The sequence below is a fragment of the Camelus dromedarius genome, chromosome 7, assembly GCF_036321535.1.
Source record: "Camelus dromedarius isolate mCamDro1 chromosome 7, mCamDro1.pat, whole genome shotgun sequence".
Classification (NCBI taxonomy): Eukaryota; Metazoa; Chordata; class Mammalia; order Artiodactyla; family Camelidae; genus Camelus; species Camelus dromedarius.
In genome coordinates, this window is record NC_087442.1 from 6,027,058 (window position 1) to 6,045,243 (window position 18,186).

At 48.0% G+C, this 18,186-nt stretch overlaps 1 protein-coding gene across 1 annotated transcript; it reads right to left on the bottom strand.

Moving 5' to 3' along the window:
* ZNF783 (zinc finger protein 783) lies at positions 1–14,146 on the bottom strand. Its single transcript, XM_031455592.2, has 7 exons — positions 14,038–14,146; positions 10,771–11,172; positions 10,560–10,686; positions 10,302–10,430; positions 3,932–4,060; positions 2,816–2,926; positions 1–949 (listed from the first exon to the last, which is right to left on the bottom strand). The coding sequence occupies exons 1-7, from the start codon at positions 14,059–14,061 to the stop codon at positions 123–125; spliced, it is 1,749 nt and encodes a 582-aa protein (XP_031311452.2). The 5' UTR covers positions 14,062–14,146; the 3' UTR covers positions 1–122.
* Between the last annotated feature and the right edge of the window lie 4,040 nt (positions 14,147–18,186).

Below are 18,186 nucleotides of genomic sequence, written 5' to 3' on the forward strand. Positions count from 1 at the left end.
AAAGCCATCCCAGAATGAGGAACCAGCATCAGGCACAAGTGGAAAGCCCTGCAGGTGTAGAGGAGGTCCTGACCCGGTGCCCCAGGAGAGCTGGAGGGTGGTCCCCGCTGGCCCTGGCCTGGTCAGCCCTCCTCGGAGCGGCTGGGCCGGGGCAGGGGTGGGCTCCCGGGTCGGGCGGAGAGAGCAGGAAAGTGCGGGCCCACCTGGCCTCGGGCGTGAGTCTGCATGTGGACGGCCAGGTGGTGGTTCCGGTTGAAGGCCCGGCCGCACTGAGGGCACTGGTAGGGCCGCTCGCCGGTGTGGATGCGCTGGTGCCGGAAGAGGTCCGAGGGCCGGCGGAAGGCTTTGCCGCAGTAGGGGCAGGCGGGCCAGCCCTGGCTGTTGCCCGTGTGCTGGCGCTGGTGCAGCAGCAGGCTCTTCCGCTGCGGGAAGAAGCGCAGGCACTCGCTGCAGTGGTAGACCTTGGCGGCCGCAGGCCTCCGCCCCAGGAAGGCATGGCGGCCCTCAGGCTCCTCGGGGAGCCAGCGGATGACCGGCCCGGGCACCACCACCTCCCCCGGCTCAAGTGCCGAGTGGGCTTCCCCCCACCCGGTCGGCGAGCCGACCCGGGCCTCCCGGTGCTCCTCCTCCACGTGGGTCCGCTGGTGGATGGTCAAGTTAATCTTCAAGCGGAAGCTCTGGCCGCAGTCGGGACAGGGGAAGGCCCGCTCTCGCCGTCGAGGGAGGATGCGGGGCGGCTCACCCACCGCCCCTGGTGGCCGAGGGTCCCCTGCCCGCACCCTGGGCACTCCCCCAGCGTGGAGCCGGCCGGAACCCCCAGTCCTGCTCCTGGGCCCTTTGGGGATTCTGCACTCGGTCTGGCTTGGGGTCTCTCCTAGGAAGAGCTGCCCAGACACCATCTGGCCCTCAGATGGTGCCTCTGTCTTGACGACCACATCACCGCCGCCACCTGGCGAAAAGAATCTGCATTGATTTCCAGCGGACCTCACCGCCCCTGCAGGGCCACAGAGCCAGTCCTGGCCTCCAGGCGGGGCTCCAGCCACACCAGTCCTGCCAGCCCCTGCCTTCACAGATCCCTTTCTCCCCTGAGTGCTCCAGCGCTGGGCACGGGTCCTGCTCACTCACCCCACTGAGCAGGCACTGCCTCCTAACACATCCGGTCTCACGCTGTCACACAGCCCAGAGGCTCTGATGGCCCACTCCTGGAGGTAGCTAAGGCCGTCAGGAGAGAGGAAACACCTCTGCTCAACCAGGAGCCAGGGAGCTGGGGGGCAGGGGGCAGACCAGGGGAGACAAAGTGAGGCCTATATCCTGGCCTGAGACACACTGGCCATGCAGGACCCCCAGATTTAGTTCCGATCTATGAATGACAATGAGCCCTGAGGACTCTGACTGCCCCCAGACTAGGTAAGAGGTGTCAGGCCTGGGGGTGACGGGTGACTCCACCAGCTCAGAGCTTACCCAGCCACATAACAAATCCACACTGAGCATCCACCACCTGCCTAGCCCCATGCTCTCAGGTGACAGAAAGCAGGCATGAGGACCTGGGCTTCCTGGCTGGGCCTCAGTGTGGGTCACACTTGACTCTGAGGTGGGACTGAGGCAGCAAAGGCTGGTCTCAGCAGTAGCTCCCAGGGGTCCCCTAAGGCTGGGAAGGCAGCTCCTGGCCTTGGAGCCCTGCCAGGAACACTGTGCAGTCTCCCAAATCCTCCAGCTGCTGCTCAGCCCCCAACCACTCTCTCCTCTGATCTCCCCTAGACCCCGGCAACCCCAGCTATCAGACCACAGAGTCTCCTCCACAGGTGACAGCGAACCTCGCCCTCTCCCTTTCAGAACGGAAACCTTCAGCCCGCTACAGACAACTTCCAAGGTCCAGGACAGGAGCGATTCCTATTCTTGCTGATGCATGAACTTAAACCACCAGCCAGGAGGCCGCTGCGGAGGAGAGCCCTTAACTGGTGAACCTCCAGGACAGCACCTGATGGCCAGACCTGAGGTTCTCTGCTCACCGCTCACCCAGTAGTCCTCACAAATCACTCATGGCAGAACTTCACTTCTGTTAGAAATGACCCACTGTTTTTAATTTAGTCCTCCAGCTACAGAACCGTTAAGAATCTGTAAGACTTATCTAAACTGAGGTGAAACCCTGCTGTATTTAGAAGGCCGCCATGGTATTCCTGAGCCTAGGAATCGCTGAAGGCCTCAGGCCCTCTTTGTGAAGGCCAAGGCTCCTAGATCTCTCCATTTGAAGCCCTTCTGCAGCCACGTCCCAAGCTGGAGGTAGACCTAGACCGCACGTCTGCCTCCCACTGACACAGGAACCAGGATGGAATGGGGAGGGGGGTGCGGAGAGCTGGATTCCTTCCTTTTGGCCTGAAATAGGTAATATTCACTCTTTCTTTCTTCCCTGTTCATCAGGGTGTAAGGCCAGTTTACAGAAAATGCACAGACTCTAAGCAGGAAGAGCTAAATTTAAATTGCAGGCCACCACATTCAAACTGTAAGAGAGAGAGGCTGTGAGCCTGGGCCACTTCACAGGGCGGCTGTGAGGAAGCCTTTCTGTCACCAGACTTACACACCTGGCAGCACGTAGCTTGTTTTCAAGCAGCACCTTTCCAGCCAGACCAGACCACAATGAGGGAAGAATAGAACCATAGGTGATTTGGGTCCCCAGAGCCCCAGGGAAGCACCACCTGGGGGTGAGGGATGGATCCCCTCAATGGGTCCCTTCGTGCAACCCCCACCCCACTCCCAAAGGGCCCCCGCGCTCCTCTGAGGCTCTGCTGTGGCCACAAGGCCTCCTCCCTTCACTCACCTGGTCCCATGTTGGGCAGGATGTCCCTGGGGGGGGAGGTTGGTGACTCCCCACCTGAAGATTCTTCCTCCTGTTTAACCGAAGACAGAACGCTGGTGCTGGCTGGGGGCCCTGTGAGAGAGAGTCCCGTGAGGGCCTTTCCCAACAGCGGGTCCTGCCCAGAGACACAGCCACTCTCTAGCAGGCCCTGGATAGGCTCAAGCGCCTACCCACGAGGAAGAGGGAGCATGGGGTTCTGTCCAAGGACTACGGTGCCTAACCCACAGCCTCTGCATCAGAGAGGGGAGGAGATGGGTGAAGGCCACACCGCCATCCCCATGTGGGCAGTGCTAACAATTGGCCCCTCAGCATCTGGGTGTCACCCTGCAGGGCCTCAAAAGGACAGGGCGCTTGGGGAGGCCCAGAGCACAGCGCCAGGTCTGTGACAGAGCAGGGACAATGAGAAGGACCTCTTATAGGATGGACACAGGGAAGGGAGGGTGTCACCGCAACTGCAGAGGCCCATGTTCAGTGGGGGAGGTGCACAGAAATAACTGGAGAGAAAGCAACCCAGAGACTGAAGGGTCAGGTCGGCAAGAGGGGCAAGCCACGCCAGCAAAGCAGTCTAGAGACAGAAAACGAGGCTCTGCGTTATCTACCAAATGCTATGCTAAATGCCCTCTGAGTTATAGGATAGGCAGAAATGTCCCTTAAACAAAAGCAGACAGAGAACACTGGAAGCAGTGACTGAAGCCACAGAGCCCTCGTCCCCAGAGGAATACACATGCTGGCACATGCCAGCCACACAACACACACTGCCCGTTAACGCAACTGTCCTAAGAACCCTGAGAAGGCCCATACCCACCTCCTTTGCCTGTCCCCTCACTCCAGCCAGACACATATGAGGAACCCACACCTTTGCTCAGACTGTCTCTTCCTGCTGAAAATATCCTATGTTCTCACCAAAATCTACCTCTAAGGCCTGTCTCAGTGGTCCCTTTCCAGGAAGCCTGTGAGCCCAGCCCAGCCCCCAGCCATCTCTCCTACCCTCCAGCTTCAGCGCTTACTCTCAGCACTGCACGCCTGGTACTGCTGCTGGGACACTGTCCACATGGCTGCGTGGCGGCCCTCACTCACCGGCGCTTGTTCCAGGAGGGGCTGCTCTTGTTTCCGGGTCTTGCTGGTGCTTGCAGACCTGACCATCTTTTGGTTCCTCCTGGGCAGGGCTGACAGGGATGGGGATGTGCTCTGGATGAGGAGGAAGGCCTGGGAAGGGCAAATCAGTGACACTGAGGAAAACACAGAGGTTCCCAGGTGGCCAGGAGCCTCTGGGGAATGGCTAAATGCAGTCACCTGGGGCATCAGATCAAATAAAGGGAATGAAAATTAAGTGGACTTTGCTGATCATCTAGTGACTAAAGTCTAGACTAAAACTTCCAGGTCTGAGAAAAGGAAACAGTATACAGAGCATGGTAAGTTATCTGACGGCACCAGACAGGTCATGACACAGCAGGACCAAGGAGCTGGCTTTGTAGGCACTCCCAGCTCAGAACAGTACAAGGGTAGCTCCCAATCCCAAGTCCTCCAACAGGCTGATGTATAAAGATCCCCTGGGGGGCACTCCCCTCAAGGTTCTTATCAGTAGCTCTGGGTGGTCCTAGGAAGTACGTATTTTTAAGCAGCTTCCCAGGGAAAAAGACATGAATATTTCACAGAATAAAAAATTAGAATGGCTCATAAACAAATAAAAGATACTCAACCATACTCATAATGAGAGGTACCATTAAAACGACACCATAGCCAGACACTACAAGAAAACTACAGACCAACATCCCTTATGAACACTGATGCAAAAATCCTCAACAAAATACTAGCCAGCTGAAGTCAGCAGCATATGAAAAAGATTAAACACCATGACCAAGTGGAGTTTATTCCTGGAATGCAAGGATAGCTCAACATATGAAACTAGATCAATGGAATACACTGAAGGGGGGAAAAAACCCACATGATCATCTTGGTTGATGCACAAAATTCAACATCCTTTCATGAAAAAAACCACTCAACAAACTAAGACTAGAAGGAAACTACTTCAATATAACAAAGCCTTAATAAGGAAGGAAATTCTGATATATGCTACAACAGACATAAGCCTTGATGACACTATGCTGAGATAAGCCTGTCAGTCACAAAAAAGACAAATATTGTATGATTTCACTTATATGAGGTCCTTAGAGCACTCAAAATAATAGAAACATAAAGTAGAATTGTGGTTGCCAGGTGCTGGGAAAGGGGGCAAAATGGGGGAGGTTACTGTTTGATGGATATAGAATTTCAGTTTGACAAGATGAAAAGAGCTATGAAGATGGATGGTGGTGATGGCTGCATAACATTATGAATGTATTTAATACCAATAAGCTGTAACTTAAAAACAGTGAGGATGGTAAATTTTATGTTATATGTATTTGACTACAGCTAGAAAAAACAGTACTACTAATTAATACACAGTACAACAGAGATGAACTTTGAAAATATTATGCCAAGTGAAAGAAGACACAAAAAGCCACATATGATTCCATTTATGTGAAATGTCCAGAATAGGCAAATCTATAGAGTCAGAAAGCAGATCTGTTGTTGCTTAGTGCAGGGGGGTTGGGAGGGGGTTTGGGGCGACAAATGAAAGATATAGGGCTTGTTTTTGAGGTGATGAAAATGTTATAAAACTGACCGTGGTGTTGGTTGCACTTACCTATAAATACGCTAGAAACCACTGAATTGTATATTTTAAATGAGTGAATTGTGTGGTATATGAATTACATCTCATAAAGCTATTTTTTTAACTACACTGAAATACTTCTTTTTAAAATTATTTATTTCTTTGTTTATTTTTAATTTTTTTTTGTAGGGGAAGGTCTATTTATTTACTTATTTTTAGAGGAGGTACCAGGGGTTGAACCTAGGACCTCATGCATGCTAAGCATGTGCTCTATCACTTGAGGTATACCCTCCCAGTCTACCGAAATACTTCTTATCTACTAAGCAGATCAAAATCCTTCAAGTCTGAACATATTCTCTGGTGGCAAGGCTGTGGGGAAAGAGGCCTTCTTTCACAATGCTGATGGAAGTGTAAATGATATAGCCGCCATGGAGGGGAATCTGGTGATAAATTCTTGAAAAATTACATATTCATTCACCTTTGACCCAGCAGTCCAGCTTCTAAGACTCTATCCCAAAAATATACTGGCAAAAATATGAACTGACTTATGCACAAAATATTCCCTAAGAATTATTTATATCAGCAGAATACTGGCTATTCCCCAAATAATTCATCAGTGGTGACTGGTTAAATAAAGAATGGTATATCACAGCATAGAACATGCCACACTCTCAGAAGAAATGAGGAAGATCTCTATATATAGTGCTGTGAAGTATCTCCAAGACACATAGTATGGGGGAATACAAAGGTATCTATGTGTTACTGATATTTTCAAATGGAAACATTGGAAATATAAATGAGAAAGAAATAAAAATAGTTATCTACAGGGAGAGGGTAGGGACAAGGACAGAAATGAGACTTTGCTGAATGTAACCTGTTAAATCATTTTGACTTTGTAAACATGGCTTATATGTTCAAAAAGTTAAACTACATAAAAAAAGAGTAAAAAGAGCCGACCCTAAAAATCTAAAAATAAGCAGAAACAAATAAACTTAACTGTGTATCAAGTTGGTGGCTGGCATAACCACATGGAGAAAATAATTACTCCAAGTGACTTTAAAAGGCATTATTTTGTCTATTAAGTCCTGAATGAAATGCATTCAGATGACAAAAATAGCTGCAAGGAAATCTCAAATTTCAATTAAAAATGTAACTGTTAGTAATATTGACTCAACTATTTCAAATTATTTCAAAATGTAAGATATTATAGGATAATGAAATATTAGGATTTGGGTATAAGATAATGTAGATGAGTAATTATGCTAATATAGTTAGGAATTTAAGATTTCCATGTAAAAGTGACATACAGCTATAAAATAAAAGAACATTAAGTTGGAATTAGAAATATCATATGAACTCATGGTTTTTTCTTCTCAAAAATACACATTTTCTTAAAAGGCCTAGAAGTAATACCAAAAATTAGCAATTACTGGCACTCACACTGTAGTCTCTGAATATCATTCCTCAATGAAAGAAATCAAAAATCCTTGGAGAAACTCTTACTCCAGATCTGGGGAAGGAAATACACAAGATAAACCTAGAACATCTTATGGTGTCTGAACACCATCGAAGTCACATCAAAATGACCTATAGGTCAACATGAAGGGGCTCCCAAGAGCTAAAAATGGGACAGTTTAAGTATGAAAATAATGGCTGCAAGAACTGCCTGTATGAAATATTCAACAATCTATGAAGTCATAGTAGGAATAAAAAAGAAAAGACAAACCCAAGTATCAGTCACCTTTGGAGGCTTCTAAAGCAGCAGCCCTTCATTCTGAAAACCAATGAAGGGAAAGAATTATGTGTCTATCTTGCCTTTTCTGTACAGAGTGTATTTCAAAGGAACTGAAAGAGCTGATTAGGGAAATTATTGTTTGTAACATAACTTCAGCTATTAAATATAGAAGTAATGACAGAATTTCATCGTTTTGCAACCCCTAATAAAATAATGAATCTGGGTAACAATCTTCAATGGCTATTAAAATCATTAGGTGGAAAGTTGATGAGGAACTTTATGATAGAAGGATAAGGCTGACAGTCACAAAAAGGCAATCGGGTTAAGACTGAAACCATAAAACTCCTAGCAGAAAACATAGGCGGTAAGCTCCTTGACATCAATCTTGGCAATGGTTTTTGGATTTGACACCAAAAGCAAAAATAAACAAGGGGGAATACATCAAACTAAAAAGCGTCTGCACAGCAAAGGAAATCATCAACAAAATGAAAAGGCAACCTACTGAATGTGAGGAAATACCTGCAAATCATATATCTGATAAGGGGGTAACATCCCCTTATACAACATCCCCATTATACAACTCAATAGCAAAAAAAAAAAAAAATCCAATTTAAAAAATGGGCAGAAGATCTGAATAGACATTTTTCCAAAGAAGACACACAGATGGCCAACAGGCACGTGGAAAGATCCTCAACATCACAAATCATCAGGGAAGTGCAAATCAAAACCACAGTAAGACATCACCTCACACCTGTTAGAACGTGTGATGAGAAATAACAAGGATGTGGAGAAAAGGGAACCCTCATGCCCAGAGGTGGGAATGTAAATTGGTGCAGCCACAATGGAAAACAGTATAGGAGTTCCTCAAAAAATTAAAAATAGAACTAACATATGATCCAGCAATCCCACGTCTGGGTATTTTTCCAAAGAAAACAAAAACACTAACTCAGAAAGATATCTGCACCCTGATGTTCACTGCAGCATAATTTACAAAAGCCAAGATACAGAAACAACTTGAATGTCCACTGATAGATGAATGGATAAAGAAAATGCGGTGTATATATGTATGATGGAATATTCTTCAGCCATTAAAAATATGAAATCTTGTCATTTGCAATAACCATGAGGACATTAAGCTAAATGAAATAAGTCAGAGAAAGACAAGTACCATATGATCTCACCTTAACAAGTGGAATCTATTAAAAACAAACAAACAAAAACGAGATCATAGATGCAGAGAACTGGTGGTTGCTAGAGGTGAGGGGTGGAGGTAGGTGAAACGGGTGAAGAGGGTCAAAAGGTACAAACTTCCACTTTCAAAATAAATAAGTCATGGGAGTGTAACGTACAGCATGTGACTATAGCTAATAATACTGTATTGCATATCTGAAGGTTACTAAGAAAGGAAATCTTAAAAGTCCTCATCACAAGAAAATAATTCTGTAACTGTATGGTGATGGATGTTAACTAGACTTATTGTGGTGATCATTTTGGAATATATACAAATAAATCATTATGTTGTACACTTGAAATTAATAGAATGTCAACTGTACCTCGATAATTTAAAAAAAAAAAGGCAAGCAGACCTTCGTGCCTTCCAGTGTGATGTAGCAGGGAGTACACAGTGCCACCTCTGAAATAGTCTTGCCAATGTGGTTGAACTTGAATCTAAATAAGCCTGTAGACCCGCCTACCAGTTCACAGGAAATAGAAGAACATTTTGAATGACACCAAATCCAGAATGTGGGAAGTAATGGCATTTAAAAAGATGTAAGATAAATGACATCAAAATGTCAACAAATGACATTTAATGTCAATTTTATTTTAATTAATTGTCAATTTAAATATCAATAAATGATATTAAAAGGGGAGAGATGAGGATGTTCCATCAACTATGAACGGACAAAATATGGTACATCTATATGACAGAATATTATTCAGCCACGAAAAGTAATGAAATAAGCAGACACACTACAACATGGATAAACTTGAAGACGTGCTCATTGAAAAAAGGCAGACACAAAAGGCCACAGAGTATATGATTCCATTTACATGAAATATCCAGAAAAGGCAAATCCATAGAGACAGAAAGCAGGTTAGTGGTTGCCTGGGGCTGGGGAGGAGGGGAAGGGAGACAGGCAGTTACCCCTAGTGGGTATAGGTTTCTTTTTGGTGGGACAAGAAAATTCCAAAATTAGATTGTGGTGATGGTCACACAACTCTGTGAATATAGTAAAAACACTGAATTGTATACTTTAATCCATGAATTGTATGGTGTGTCAATTATATCTCAATAAAGCTCATAAAAAAGGGGAGGGCTTTTACAGGCTTTTTATAGACTTTTTATAAACAAAATACAATTTGTGGACTTGGGTTTATTAGAATAAGGATCCAAATACCTATATAAAACATTTTTGAGACAATTGGGGAAAACAGAACATGGACTAGGAATTAGATGATAATCTGTTGGGTGTGGTAACGGTATCATGGTTGTGTTAAGAAAAAGGAAAAGCAGAGATGGATGAAGCAAATTCAGCAAAATCTTGATCATTTTTTGGAGCTGGGTGATGCCCATTTGCAGGTTCACAGTACTATTCTCTTTACTTTCATTTACTCTAAAAATTTGATTTAAAAAAAAAAGCTACCAGAGGATCCTGATATGCGGTCAACTTTGGAACCACCGTCCACACACAGCTTGGGGTCACCTCCACAAAGGGAAGCCGAGACATGATGAGCCTGACAGCTGCAGGGCACAGCTGGAGGGCACGGCCGGAGGGGGAACGCTGCGGCTCCTAGTATTATGTCCCCACTCACCGTGAAAGGCTCAGCTTCTCATCCTCCATTTCACTTAGTCCTCAGAACAACCCAGTGAGGTCCCCCACAGATGTGGAAACTGTACGGCTCTATGACAAAGCCTTGCCTCTGCCCCTGGCCCGGCCAGCCTAGGAGGGAGCCTGCCCCATAGGCCTCCTTCCTGGCCTCACAGTACAGGGAAGCCCAGGAGAGCGAGGGCACGGCTCCACTGGCCCCAGCCACTCTGCCATCTTGCCGCCACTCACCAGCACCCAGCCTCCTCAGGCATGCTTCCTCTCTCTCATTCCCCTCCTCCTGGCCCCATGGGCCTTCAGGACAAGGCTCCTCTCCCCTCTCCATCCGGGTGAGGATGTCCGGTTTGGAGATGGCATAATCTGCGTACAGAAAAGAGAGCTGGGTCAGCTCCAGTCACCTGCCCAGAGAGACGCAGACATACCCAGAGGAACAGAATCCAGAGCAAAGACACAGACCACAGGAGGCCAATTCGCAGACAGGAGCCTTACCCAGGGAGACCAGCATCTCGTAGTTGCCCCGCATCACATGCTTGTACAGCTCCTTCTGCCACTCATCCAGCTTCCCCCACTCCGGCTCAGAGAAATACACGGCCACATCATCAAAGGTCACTGGCACCTGGAACCACAGGGTCATGCAAGCTCACCCACTCACTTAAAGGCGCGGCCTCAGGCTGTCCCACCCCAGGTGCCCCAGGGTTACCTTGGGGGCCTCCCCCTTGCTGCCCGGGGGCAGCCGCAGGATCCAGAAGTTCCTGTTCCGCAGCAGGTTCTCCATGTTCTCCAGCCGCCTCTGCAGCAGCCCGTACTCCTGCAGCAGGGTGCCCAGCACGGCCCACTTGCCCTCCAGCTGGTTCCCGAACTCCACGGCCGTCTTCTCGCAGTCGGCCAGCTTCTTCTCGGTTGTCCCCGTCCGCCCCTCCAAAGTCAGCAAGCGGGCCAGGCAGGAATCCACCTTTTTCTCCAAGGCCTGGATGGCGGCCACCACCGTCCACAGCGTGATCTCCGTGGAGTAGAGGTATGAGTTCTTCTCGGCAGTCGGCTGCGGGGATGGGGAAGGCGTCGAAGGTCTTTCGTCCCCTGCTTGCTTGTCCCTCTCAGGAGCCTGGCCACAGGAGAAAGGAGAGGGGTTATCAGAATTACAGTCAAAATGTCCACCTCAAAACGAAACCTGAGACTGGCACCTGCCCAGGTGAAGCCCCATCTTTGATTCTGAGGACCAGTCAGGCAGCCGTGGAGGGGAGGACATCTAGCCTCAAGCACAGAGACACTGGCTGGACCAAAACGTTAGCAAGTGGGAAACAGGAGGAAAAACATGGCCAAAGATGGAAAGTGTGGTCTCACAGATGACCTCCCTTCCTAGGCCTCTGCCTCTGCCTCTGCCTCTGAAATCCCGAGAACATGAGCTCTGCAGTCACACAGCCCGAGAGCAACTAGCAACCCCACCACTCACGAGCTGCTAACTTTAGTGAGGTTTGTTAAACATTTCAACTTCAATCCCACATCTAGAAAATGGGGGCAACAACAGTACCTACATGATAGGATGGTGAGAATTAATGATACAATCTTTGTACACAGCACTTAACACAATGCCCAGTGCGTGGCAAATACCCAATACCCGTGAGCCCTATGTTGTTACAGCTCAGATGATAATGATGAGGATGCTAATGATGGTGATGTTTCTGGCTCAGGGATGCAGTAGTTCATATGGCCTTTCTTCTCCATCTCTTTCATTACACTGTCCTTCAGCATCTTGGAAAAGAGCTTGTGACATCCTCAGCTTACCTTGGCGCCTGACGACAAGGCCTCGGTCCCAGTCCACCTTGCTAGAAGCCTTGCTGGAAAGATGAATTAATATTTCATCCCCTCACTGCTCTTATTCTCATGGTCAAATCCCCATCAAGTCCTATCTGTTGACTTCTGATACTTTCTCAAATCCATCCTCTTTCCTCCTTCTCCACTGCTGTCACTGGTCCAAGCCCCAATCACCCTTCCCTTGAACCACTGCCACTCTGCCTAGTCAGTTTCTCCAGTTCACCCTACTCCTCTCCTCCCTCCTCACTCCCACAGTACACCTTCCAAAGGGTGGTCAGTAACCTTTTAAATACACAGACTAGATCATGTTAGTCTTCTCCTTAAAACTCTTTGATAGCTTCCTAGTGTGCCCAGAATAAAACCTGAATGACTAATCGTATCCCAGCCTACCTCCCTGACCTTACATCCTCCTGGGTGTTAACCTCCTTGGATTCCTATGATGCGCCCAGCTCTCTCCTCTATCTTTTTTTTTTTAAGTTGGGGGAGGTAATTAGGTTTGTCTTTTTTTTTTTTTTTTTTTTTTTTTGATGGAGTTACTGGGGATTGAACCCAGGGCCTCCTACAAGCTAAGCATGTGCTCTACCACTGAGCTATACCTTTCCCCCTCCTCTACCTCTGTGTTAGCTCTTCCTGCACCTCTCTGTACGCTTGGCTCCCTGTCATAGAAGGCTCCAGCTTAACCATTGCCTCATGGAGACTTTCACTGACTGACACATCTAAAATAGGCCCCCTGCCAGTCCCTTCCCTCACAGCACTAGTAATCTATGATCATGCTATGTGTCTGCCTGTGTTATGGTTTGTTTCTGCTACAAGAACATAAGCTCCATGATGGTATGTGTTATTCGCTGTTGCATTCCCAGCTTCTGAAAGAACCCCCTACTCACAGCAGATGCTCAATAAGTACCTATTGAATGAATGACTCAACAATTAAACAACATATTCATTCAAGGACAATTGCTGAACAGCTATTATAGTAAAGGTACAATGCAGATGCAGAAAAAATTTTGTGGTTCTTCCTTCTCTTGGAGAAAAATTACGTACAGTAATAATCATAATAAATAAGTGTGATACCAAGGGCTAACAAAAGTTGACGGCATATCTGTCCTGTTTGGAGAGCTTCTTGGGAGCTCACGTGCTGCAGGCCAGCAGAGGGCAAGGAGCGGCTGGACAAGAATGGTCAGAAAGAGTGCTGAGAAAGGGGTCCTGGGCCATGATGTCAGGTGTACCCCTACAGAAAGGCCTTCCTGAGGGCTTCCCCCAGGGAGCAAGGCCATAAACCCCAAGAACTCCCACCCTCTTTTTTTCCCTTGCACTCAGAGAACCTAAAAAAGGCACACACCAAACTGGCTAATTAAAGAAGAGAGAGAAGCTCCTCCTTAAAAAGCATCCAGAAAAATCAAAGCTTCAAAAACTTTGTTACATGTATTAATTATAGTCGATACCATTTATTGAGCTTTTTACAAATGTTCTTCTAGTATGTCAAAAAAGGCCAAAAGATTTTCTCCGAATTGGACATATTGCACATTATCAGGTAACATTCTAGTATCTATCAAACTAGTCTTTTAAAAAACAAAAAACAAAAAAACACCTACAAACCCTCCAGTAAACATCTTGTCTTGGGTAAAAATAGAATACTTAGGTACTTTAAAGGGGCTGTAATTCCAGAGTCCTGGCCTGGGCGTCAGGCTCTGGCCTCGACTAGATGGGCGACCCTGGACCGGTCGCCACCCAGAGCCTCAGACTTCGGTTGTGAGAACCGAACGGGGACGGCGCCCCGACCCTCCCCGCCGGCCTCCGGGGCCGCCGGACCTCCAGCGAGACAATGGAAGGGGGTACCAGGTACTTGGTTCAAATACGAGGGCTTGTCATCTTAAGTGTGACTAGAAATCCCGGCCTGTCCCCCGACGTCGGGGCCGCCCGCCCAGCCGGCCTGGCGTTTGGGCCGCCCGGCCACTCGGCCTGGAAGCGGACCGAGCGGGCCCGACGCGCGGGCGCGGGAGCGGGCGCGGGCGCGGGCCTGGGCGGAGGCGGCGCGCGAGGAGGCCGCGCTGTGGGGCCGCCCGGGCCGCCCGAGCCGCCCCGCCCAGACACTCGCGGGCCCACGCGGCGCTGCGGCGGCCCGGCCGGGCTGGGCGTCCGCGCGCCAGGCGCTTACCGGGGCGGGCGCCGCTTCGGCCATGGCTGCCCGCGTCCCTCTCTCAGAGGCTCTTCTCCGACCCGGCCTGTCGGGCCCGGCGCGGCGCGGCGGCGGCGGCGGAGGCGGAGCGGAGCCGCCCAGCCTCGGAGCTCCTGCCGGGCGGCCGCGAGCTGCGTCCGAGCCACGTGCCCCGCCGGCCCTTTAAACAAGAGCTGCGCTGGCGGCCGGGCCCGAGGGCGCGCACAGCGCCCCCTGCAGCCCGAAGGACCGCACGCCCGCGGTCCGCGGCCGTCCGTGCCCACCCGCACCGGCGGCCACGGAGGTCTCGCGGGCGGAACCGGCCGCCCGCCCTCGCCTGGGCCGCAGGAGTCGACGCCGGGGCGGGACGCGCCGCGGCCCCCACCCCGGTCGGGCTCCCGTCGGGTGGCGGCGATCTTCGGGCCAGGAGGGCGCGGGCCACGCGAAGGGGCGGCTAGGTGGGCCCAGACGGGGACCCTAAACCCTCTCCAGGGCGCTGGGGCTGAGGGACCCCAGCGTCGCACACCGGGGAATCTGGCCAGGGAGCTGATGGACACCCGCAGGGAACTTCGAAGCTTTGGAGGAAGAAGGGCAGTCATTGCTGGATAAACTCAAAGTGTATGCAGATTTGCCGTTTTAACCGCCTCTAACGGACCTAAATTGACTATTAGTTTGGGTATACATTATGCCCAGCCATGTAATTTAGATTTGGAAGTGGACCTCCAACTTAATCACAAAGCATTATAAGGGGAGGTTATTAGCAGAGGGAGACCAGAAGTATAACCAAATCCCCCTTCTTCCACAAAGCCATCCCTAGTTCAGACACCACTGAGCTCCCTATTCTGTGAATTCCCATTGTATCTGTTCATTCAAAAAAATGTGCAGTGAGCACCTATGTGGGAAGCCCCTGTGCTCAAGAGCTGTGGAGTCCAGATATAATTAAAGACACAGTCCCTACCTTCAAAAAGCATCACATCCTGTTGACTGTACCTCAGTGACCTTATCCATCTCTCCTTGTCCATTGCTCTCTTCCCACTGCAGCTCTGCCCAGTCAGATCCTCACTGGCTCTTGTTGATCTCACCCAAAAATCTACTAACATGTCCCCCACCCCAACAACAAAAGCTTGTTATGAGTCTTATCAGGTTAATATTCCCAAATCACAGCTAGATTCAGTTCACCCTTTCTGCTCAAAACTCTCAGCAACACATAACTCAATAAAATCCAAACTCCTTAATCTGACCACAACCCCTCTTTCCAACCATGTCCCCTACTACTCCCCTCCTCACATCCCACCCTCCATCCAAGTCGAATGAATTGGTGTTTAGTTGTACATGCCTTATAATGTCTATTCTGGTCATGTTGTTCCTTTTTAGAATGTCTTTTGTCCCATCATTAAAGATCTACTTCAAAAGTCATCTCTCATAAAGCCTTCCCCAATGTCCCACAACTGAATGTAATTGTTCTCTGAATTCTTGCAGACTTTTAGCTTCACTTAGGACAAATAATTTTCTATCTTCTATTAGATTTCCTTGACAGCCTGTAAGCCCAAGAACAAAATCTCTTATTTAACCTTTTATCCTTCCCTCTGTAGACTTTGCACATGGAAGCTACCCAGATATTCATGAGTGGACCAAATCTAAGGCTATGCAAACGAGCAGTACAGGAAGAAAATAGATTTTCACCCCAATGTTCATAGTGACATTATTTACAATTCCCAAGATATGGAAGCAACCCAAGTATCCACCAACAGATAAGTGGATTAAGAAAATGTGGTGTGCATATATATACAACGGACTACTACTCAGCTATAAAAAAGAATGAAATTTTGCCATTTGCAGCAACATGGATGGACTTGGAAGGCATTATGCTAAGTGAAATAAGTCAGACAGAGAAAAACAAATACTGTATGATATCACATATGTGGAATCTAAAAAATAAAACTAGTGAATATAACAAAAAAGAAACAGACTCACAGAACAAACTAGTGGTTACCAGTGGAGAGAGGGAAAGGGGAAGGGGCAAAATAAGGGTAGGGGATTAAAAGGCACAAACTATCATGTATAACATAAGCTATAAGGATACATTGTACAATATAGGTGACGTAGCCAATATTTATAGTAACTATCAATAGAGTATAACCTTTAAAAATTGTGAATCACTCTACTATATACCTGTAACATATAATATTGTACATCATCTATACTTCAATTAAAAAATAATTTAAAAAAGGAAACATTTTGATAGAATGAAAACTAGGGCAAAGATGGTTGTTTCAGACAGATGCATCCCAAGTATTTAAAACAGTGCCTAGATAATCAGTGCTCAGTATGTATTTGTTGAATAAAAGAAATGGATGAGGGCAGCAGTCACAAAAGGAGGCTTACAGACTGAGCAGTGAAAAATAAATAGTATTCGTCCCAAAGAGGGCACTCTTGGGAGAGGGGAAGCATAAGCTAGATGTGGTGGTGGGAAAATACAGCTTATTGATAAATGACAGGAAATCCCACTGTGGCAGCAGCATCGAGAATTTAGTGTGAAAGATGAAGAAACTGGGAGTAGGTTAGGTTGTCCAAGTCTTGAGTTCTGCACTACAGAGCTTACTCGTTCTCAGAAGCCAAATGCATCGCAAGGCTTTGAGGAAAGCCAGGTCCAATCTGTGTTCCAGGACAGTAACTCTGGTAGCAAAAAAGGATGTGATTAGGGGTAGGAAACCAGTTGGGTTACTGAGTAGAAACTAGGTAGGTGATGATTAGGACCTTACCTGTAGGAACAGGAAGAAGATAAGACAGATTAGCGACAGATTAGTCAGTAAGGTTTGGCATATCATTCTTCACTCTGTGTTGATTTAAATCTAACTTGTTCACTCCTGTCCTCCAGACAGCTGCATTGCCCATTTTCTTCTCATCGGCTAGCAGAGCAAACCTTCAATGGACAGGTGAAACAGGCAAGATTTCTTGTATCACTTAAAATGTGCATTCTGTGCGTGCAGAGAATGGCCTGGAGATCTTGTTAGAATGCAGATTCTGGTCCGGTGAGCCTCAGAGTCTGCATTTCTACCAAGCTCCCAGGGACGTCGATGCTGCAGGTGCAGAGACCACACTTTGGGTAACAAGGACTTAGAATCCAATCCAGACACGAGGTACTTATTTGTGGTTAGCCAGAAGCAACACAGCCTATGGTCAAGTGTGTGGGCTCTGAAGCAAGATGGCCTGGGTCACAGCCACCTCTGCCTCACCTCTCAGGTCTCTTCCCACATCTCATGTGTAAAATGGGGTAATTAATACCCACCACACAGGGTCTTGTGAAGACTAAGTTCATTTCTACATGAAGGACAGTGACTATCACGTGAGTGCTCAGTAGATCTTAGTCATTTTTACACTAGTCTGATTGCTTAATACAATCATTTCCCTGCCTCAAGAACCTAACTTTGCTGGAGAAATAGGACCCTACTCTGCTTTCCTCCTGTGATGTAAGGCAAAGGCTGCTCACCCGAAAACACTCACGAGGAGGTAAGAATACTCAAGGCTGGGATACAGGGGTATCTAACACAAAAGCCTGGGGGCAGGAGGAGACTGAAGAATGGATTTGGGAGAGATGCGCGAGGCTTACCCCATGTCGTGAAGCTCAGCACCTCTCACGGCGCTGCCCTATGACCACTGCCCTGTGTGTTCAGTTTCTACACCAAGGGCATCCCATACCTTACAGCCACCGAGTTCATTTGTATCTGTTTAATTTGTTCCTTTTTATCCTTCCATCCCACTCACTCCTCCTGTGGGCAACTGTAATGCCTATATATAACTTTTCACTTCTGTGTGTTCTTACAAAATGATTTTTGTGTACATGCATTTTAAATTTACCTAAATGGCATTGTGTTACAGATCTCATTCAGTTCCTTACATTTCTCACTCAGCACTGTATGTTTAAGGTCCACCCATAAGGCTACATGCGTATCTAAGCCTGTCTTTCTAACTGCACCCCAGATCTCCTGGTGCACCCACGTCTCCCCTGTCCTACCTCCCACCTCCCAACGATTCCCAGACTGCCTGCAACCCACGACCACCACAGATGCAGTTCTGTGACTATCCCCATACGTGCTCTCTCCCATCTTTCTAGGTCTAAGGGCGGTCGCAGGTAAGGCTGTGCCATCG

What these genes read in the sequence shown, in the direction of transcription:
- ZNF783 (XM_031455592.2), bottom strand. Translation starts at nt 14,061, where the DNA reads ATGGCCGAAGCGGCGCCCGCCCCG. An exon ending in CCGAAGCGGCGCCCGCCCCG is followed by an intron (nt 11,173 to 14,037) that starts GTAAGCGCCTGG and finishes TCCTGTGGCCAG; the next exon opens with GCTCCTGAGAGGGACAAGCA. An exon ending in CCCTCCTGGAACAAGCGCCG is followed by an intron (nt 2,927 to 3,931) that starts GTGAGTGAGGGC and finishes TCTCTCTCACAG; the next exon opens with GGCCCCCAGCCAGCACCAGC.